Source organism: Glycine max, chromosome 6 (genome assembly GCF_000004515.6).
Source record: "Glycine max cultivar Williams 82 chromosome 6, Glycine_max_v4.0, whole genome shotgun sequence".
NCBI lineage: Eukaryota > Viridiplantae > Streptophyta > Magnoliopsida > Fabales > Fabaceae > Glycine > Glycine max.
Genome location: NC_038242.2, coordinates 44507406 through 44515109, shown reverse-complemented (window position 1 = coordinate 44515109; position 7704 = coordinate 44507406). Strand labels below are relative to the sequence as shown.

General features: G+C 33.7%; 1 protein-coding gene across 1 annotated transcript; it reads left to right on the top strand.

The window, feature by feature from the left end:
- Nucleotides 1-738: 738 nt before the first annotated feature.
- Nucleotides 739-7330, top strand: LOC100810955 (G-type lectin S-receptor-like serine/threonine-protein kinase At4g27290). Its single transcript, XM_003526117.5, has 7 exons — nucleotides 739-2126; nucleotides 2266-2373; nucleotides 5811-5956; nucleotides 6057-6267; nucleotides 6392-6629; nucleotides 6730-6880; nucleotides 6963-7330. The coding sequence occupies exons 1-7, from the start codon at nucleotides 842-844 to the stop codon at nucleotides 7254-7256; spliced, it is 2433 nt and encodes an 810-aa protein (XP_003526165.1). The 5' UTR covers nucleotides 739-841; the 3' UTR covers nucleotides 7257-7330.
- Nucleotides 7331-7704: the final 374 nt, after the last annotated feature.

Below are 7704 nucleotides of genomic sequence, written 5' to 3'. Positions count from 1 at the left end.
TTTTTTTTTTTTTCAACAATATTAACAAGGAAGAGCATCTATCCTTATCTCTTACTATTAGGTTGATCCCAGTGCCTTTACACCACAATTTTATTGATTTTTAATATATATCCACTACCTATGACCACCCAAACTTTGTTAATAAATAGTACTACCTAGTGGGAACCCAAACTTCAAATGTTTCTAACATTGTCTTTCTTTCTCAAATGTGTCAAAAGTCCACTGCCGTAGGCTACACGGACATGCCACGAGAGAGTCAGAAGCTGTTGAGAAGTTTCACTACTTCATGATTTGCGCTTGCAAGATATATTAAAATTTATGATAAAATATATTTATAATTTTTAATAAATATTTAAATTTTATATTTATTTTTTAATATACTTTTTTCCTTAATAAAAAACCAAAATTTTCGTTTTTTGTCTTTGGTATTTTTTTAAAATCCTTGGTAAATTAGAAATTGTGTTTACTTTTTCATAAATTTTTTAATTATTTATTATTAGTCTTTCTTAAAGGAACTAATAACTAATGAAATCAATTTATAAAAAACAAACACAAAATTATTAATTTACTAGAAATTAAAAAAATATCAAAAACTAAAAATAAAATTATTATTTTTATTAAAAATTAAATATAAATAAGTTTTTATTAGAAAACAAATAACATATAAGAATATTTGCTAAGGATTGAAAAGATATTTTAGCCTAAAATTTAGTATTGCAATCAAACATTACTCTGCGAGAAGTTTTAGCTTACACGATTTGCATTTATAAGAGAAGTAAAGGTTTACCACTCCAATCATACATTGTGACTCGTCTTTATTCATTCTCAAGCATAGTACTCAATGAAGTTTATTCTTACTCTGACGAGTTTCATACTTTATATACTGTTTGTCTCTTCTCTTGTAGTTTCCATAGCAGCAGACACATCATCCATTTCACAATCCCAATCCCTCAGTTTTGGAAGAACCATAGTTTCTCCAAATGGAGTCTTTGAACTTGGATTCTTCAATCTTGGAAATCCAAACAAAAGCTACCTCGGGATTTGGTTCAAGAATATTCCGTCTCAAAACATTGTTTGGGTTGCAAACGGTGGCAACCCAATTAATGATTCCTTTGCCATCTTGAGCCTAAACAGTTCTGGCCATTTGGTCCTTACACACAACAACACTGTTGTTTGGTCCACAAGTTCTCTAAGAGAAACACAGAATCCAGTGGCAAAGCTCTTGGATTCTGGGAATCTTGTGATAAGGGATGAAAATGAAGTGATTCAAGAGGCATATCTGTGGCAAAGTTTTGATTATCCTTCTAATACAGGGTTATCAGGAATGAAGATTGGATGGTACCTCAAAAGAAATCTCAGTATTCACCTTACAGCTTGGAAGAGTGATGATGATCCAACCCCGGGAGACTTCACTTGGGGTATTGTTCTGCACCCTTATCCTGAAATCTATTTGATGAAGGGAACCAAAAAGTACTACAGAGTCGGACCATGGAATGGTTTGAGTTTCGGTAATGGCAGTCCAGAACTTAACAATTCAATTTACTATCACGAGTTTGTCTCTGACGAGGAAGAAGTTTCTTACACGTGGAACCTGAAGAATGCAAGCTTTTTATCCAAAGTGGTAGTTAACCAAACCACAGAAGAACGTCCTCGTTATGTATGGTCAGAGACAGAGTCATGGATGCTTTATTCAACTAGGCCTGAAGACTATTGTGACCATTATGGGGTTTGTGGAGCCAATGCATATTGCAGCACTACTGCATCACCAATCTGTGAGTGTTTAAAAGGGTACACGCCTAAGTCTCCTGAAAAATGGAAATCAATGGACAGGACCCAAGGATGTGTCCTCAAACATCCATTGAGTTGCAAGTATGATGGTTTTGCCCAGGTTGATGACTTGAAAGTGCCTGATACTAAAAGAACACATGTGGATCAGACTCTTGATATAGAGCAATGCAGAACCAAGTGCTTGAATGATTGTTCCTGTATGGCATATACCAATTCTAATATAAGTGGAGCTGGAAGTGGCTGTGTCATGTGGTTTGGTGATTTATTAGACATCAAATTGTATTCTGTTGCAGAAAGTGGGCGGCGTCTACATATAAGGTTGCCTCCTTCTGAATTAGGTAAATACTTAATTGACTTTTTCCAATTAATGCTTTTATTATTCTTCTCACATAGTTCCAATCTTTGAGAATTTAATCTTGATCCTTCAATGTGGACTTTAACCATTTCTGTTTTCTTTGATCAAATTCAACCGTGAAGAATCTATCAAGAGCAAGAAGAGCTCCAAAATAATTATTGGAACCTCCGTTGCTGCACCTTTAGGAGTTGTACTTGCTATTTGTTTCATCTACAGAAGGAACATTGCCGGTAAAATTATTCTTTTCTTCTATAACATTTCACTAAACATATGGCAGTATAGCATGGCTCTGTTCTGTACTTGCTCTCTGTATTTTTTAAATAAAAATTCTAGTATTTGTTAATTCCCTTAACAAGTGCTGTTATTGGTTTTTTAGAGCATCCATTGAAATCTTGGTTATGTGGCTGTATAGCATGGTTCTGTTCTGTGTCCCTTTAACAGAAATTCATATTTATACTGTTTGATAACGTGTAGGCATAAAAAGAAATTTACATTAAACTTATGTTTTCGATCTTTTCCCAGGGAAGTCACTAAAATTAAAGTGTAAATCCACTAGGATCAACTTAGTAGTAAGAGATTAGGATAGATGCATGAGAATCATCATTGTTACTATGGTAAAAAAAAAATGTCTGTGGATGGTGGCTTTTTAACAAGGCCATGAATCTCATATGGCCGGTTTAGTGACTGGAGTTTCAACTTGCTAATCAGGGCCATAATTTACTATAAGAAGTACTGAGAGAAGGGGGGGGGGGTTAGTTACTTAGTTATGCAGAGAGAATAAGGAAGAGGGTAGTGTCAGGGGTATTTGAAGCTATTGAGGACAAGGTTAGGAGAGAGGCACAATATAGTGGTAGATGCATATGTATTGTATTTGGGAGGTGTGAATATCATTCTAGAGGTTAAGTTGTTGGAGACTTTATGCAAGACTACAAAAATTGGAGAAAGAAGAGGACAAGTTTTCAGGATAATGGTTGCAGTACTGTTACACTTAAGGGGTATTAAGTTCTAGATATAAACCAAACTGCAGCTTCGCAACGAGTAATATGAGACACGGAATGGTTGGTGAGAACACCTTGTCATTGTCAATGATATTTCAACCAGGGTTCTTCCTATAGAGGAGAAGAACTAGAGCATATCCTTCATAAGCATCACTCTTTTTCTATAATAGCAAGGGCCAAGGGACTATCACCTTGTAGATCCAACTATCATGCCATCATCGTGCAACATAATAGTAAACCAATAAGTATTAGACCCTATTGTTGTGCTTACCACCAAAAGGATGGGATTAAGAAGCAAGTAGGAAAGTTGCTGGGGCTCAGGGAGAAATCAGACACAATACAAACTCGTTTTCTATTCTAGTGATACCAGCTAAGGTGTTGAATAAGGTCACTCTATTAGACAAATGACCTATTCCTACCATAAACGAGTTGTTGGATTAGTTGCACGGGTCATCTTTTCTCTAAGATCAATTTAAAATCTGGTTTCCATCAAATAAGCGCGAGAGATGAGGATACTCACAGAACTGCTTTTTGCACACATGGGGGGCATTATAAGTACATTGCCATGCCATTTGGACCTCCAGCTTCTAATCCGCCATGAATTCAATATTTAGGCCATTTTACAGATGCATTGGTTAGTTTTCTTTGACAATATATAGGTCTATTGTCCAACTTGACAGTGCCATGTTCATCATTGATATGAAGTTTTATGCTTTTGACACAACATCAATTTGTAGCATATAAGGTACAATATTCCTTTACATATCCAACAATAGAATATGTTGGTCATATTATCTCAACACATAAGGAGTGGAAATGGTACCAAGGGGATTTAACTCAGTTGATTGAGTCAGATGTGTGAGTTATTATAAATCTCCTAGTTTGTTTTTGATTCCTACGAATAAAAATAAGTGGAAATTAATCATTCTAGAGTTCAAGCTTTCCTAGAATGGTCGATTTCTTAGGATGTTAAAGGAGTAAGAAGCTTCCTTTGCTTTAATGGATAAAGACTATGGAAAATTGGCTGGAAGCACCTGCTCCACCAAAGAATTACCACAACTAAACGACAATATTGGTTGTCCAAGCTTTTGAGGCACTAGGTCGAAGTCGTGTATAAACCTGGTCCTGAAAAACAAGATCTCGGGAGTCCTTTCAAGAATGGATTATAAATGATAACTCTGAGGGAAGGTTACTCATTAAAAATTCATCCTAGATCCCTATCTTACTACAAGAGTTTCAGTGGTCTACTCCCACAAGGAGATATTCTGAATTCACAAAAACATGCAAGAGGTTAGTTGGAAGTTACTTTTGGAAGGGGATGCAGAAGAGAATTATGGATTTCATTTGGGGTTGTGATGTGTCAAGGACATAAATACCAAAAATTGTCCTCTGCTTGTTTGTTACAGCCAAATCCTCACTACAACAAATATAATCTTTAATAATATTTTTTTTGTCTAACACTGGTTAAAAATGTTATTAAAAGATTTTGACAACATTTAAAAAATATTGTCAAATATTAATAAATGTTACTATCTTTTTGTAACTTTTTTTTTATCAAATGTTGTGTATAGTCCACGTCACTAAAGATTTACAAGGATTTTAGCGACATGAACTACACACTACATTTGATAAAATGTCATGAAAATATGTCAGTAACATTTTTTAAATGCTGCTAAAAAATTTTAACAACATTTTTAATAAGTGTTGGGAAAAAACATGTTACTAAAGGTTACATGTGTTTTAGTGTCTATTCTGGAACAAATATAAATTTTCATGGATTTCATCTAAGATATATATATATATATATATATATATATATGATTTTAATCATAAATTTTAACCATTGTTATCATAAAAAATTTAGGGATTAGACGCTTCATACATCTTTGGTTCCAAAACAAAACGTTAGGGGTTTTGGCTATCTTTGTTGAGTTTTGGTATAATACATTATACCACTCAACAACAGTATATGCAGAAAAAAGTAGATTCCCATTGAAGGCATGTAGCTTATGTAGTTGGAGTTTGGGTTTACATTAGATTAAGGCCAGATAGACAACACTGTTGTTCAAAAGATCAATCCAAAGTTGTCACTTTGCAATTTTTGTCTTTCCAAATTATGGTGCCAATAGGAGATGTGGAAAATAAGGTGGACTATCATATAGTTCTAGAATCATCCGATATTCCATGCTTCTCAACTCAAGCATGCTCTCCAAGATAAATCTGCTGAAACAACCATGCCTCCTAAGATGGAAGTTAAAGGTACTAAACCAGTTGTTCTAGGCGAAGTTTTGGCTTGTAAAGAAGGCAAGCATAATGATAAGATAGTAATTGAATAGCTATCCTTTGGAAGACTCAAACAATGGTAGATTCTATTTGGGAGAAAGCAACTTGTGATGTCATCTCATCACTTAACTGACAACAAAGACTTTTTGTTTTGATATATCATAGATTCCAAATAATAAAAAAATTATTAGGGATCAAAAACAAAAATCGATAATTTATCAGAGACCTTAAACATATTTAAGCTAATTTCTATGAAGTTCACTCGATTTTTTTGTTTGTTTCCTTCTCTAATTGAATATTGCAGATTTATCTATTTAAACCAATTCTGATCCTCCCTTATGTTTCATGATATTATTGAATGTTTCATTCCTTTATTCTGGTTCCAGATAAGTCAAAGACAAAAAAGAGCATTGACAGACAACTACAAGACGTGGATGTGCCATTGTTTGATATGCTAACAATCACTGCTGCCACTGACAATTTTTTATTGAACAATAAAATTGGAGAAGGTGGCTTTGGACCTGTTTATAAGGTAATTCATGTTTTAGAACTAAATAAAAAAAGAACAACTTGAATCCAGAGATGCATCAATGTTATAGAAAGCCACTCCTTAAATGAATGCAATTATGCAGGGAAAATTAGTGGGTGGGCAAGAAATTGCTGTGAAGAGGCTTTCAAGTTTGTCTGGACAAGGAATAACCGAATTCATAACAGAAGTAAAACTGATTGCAAAGCTTCAACACAGAAATCTTGTAAAGCTCCTTGGCTGTTGCATAAAAGGACAAGAAAAATTACTAGTATATGAATACGTGGTTAATGGCAGCCTAAACTCCTTCATATTTGGTATGCAATAAATGAAGAATGCTTAAATTAGGTTCACTTGTGTTCTTTCTTTTCTTTGAGTTATACTTAGCAGCTTATTAATCTTGAATATCTAATATTGAACAATACTTTTTAACTCCTTCAGATCAAATAAAAAGTAAATTATTGGATTGGCCACGACGCTTCAACATAATACTTGGAATTGCAAGGGGGCTATTGTATCTTCATCAAGATTCTCGATTAAGGATTATTCATAGAGATCTCAAAGCAAGTAATGTTCTACTAGATGAAAAGTTAAATCCAAAAATATCAGATTTTGGAATGGCAAGAGCTTTTGGAGGAGACCAAACTGAAGGAAACACAAATAGAGTAGTTGGGACTTAGTGAGTGTCTGTCTAATTATAATATACACCACATTTAGTTATTTATCTATTCATTTATATTTGTGTTAATGTGAATTGTTTGCTCTAATGTTTCTTGTAGTGGATACATGGCCCCGGAGTATGCATTTGATGGGAATTTTTCAATCAAGTCTGATGTTTTCAGCTTTGGTATATTGTTGTTGGAGATTGTATGTGGAATAAAAAATAAATCTTTTTGTCACGAAAACCTAACTCTTAACCTTGTTGGTTACGTAAGTACTCAAATAACTTTTTGTCTATCTATGAGAAAGTTTAAACATCAATAACTAACTTTTTGCTTATTTTATGTTTCAGGCATGGGCACTTTGGAAAGAGCAAAATGCTTTACAGCTGATTGACTCAGGCATAAAGGACTCATGTGTTATCCCAGAAGTACTGCGATGCATCCATGTTAGTCTCTTGTGTGTGCAACAATACCCGGAGGATAGGCCAACCATGACTTCAGTAATTCAAATGTTAGGGAGTGAAATGGATATGGTTGAGCCAAAAGAGCCTGGTTTCTTTCCAAGGAGGATTTTGAAAGAAGGAAATCTAAAGGAAATGACTTCCAATGATGAATTAACCATTAGCTTATTTAGTGGTCGGTGAAAATGTAGAAAATATCTTTAATGGAATTATTAGGATATATATATATATATATATATTTCGTTGAGGGTGAAAAACGAGTTTTGCCTAATGGGATGTTCTGTTTAACCGACTCTTTTTGGCAAGGAGGATCGGGATTTTCAACCCACCGACCTATTTTGGCTAACCAAAAAACGAGCTCATGATAGGTTGAGGCAAGCCAACAATTTTTTGTTTTTCAAATTATATTAAAAAAATAGTGTTATGTTTTAGATTTTTTTGTATTATTTTTAATATGGAAGTAGTGTTTTATTTAAGATATAATATTTAAAGTTTAGAGATATAAATAAAAGTATATCTATCTCGAGCAATTTATGTTGTTATTGCTAGTATTGAAGACAAATAAATTAGCAGAATCAGATGAAATAATATATTAAGAAATTAGCTATGATAGTGAAAAGGATAATAATTA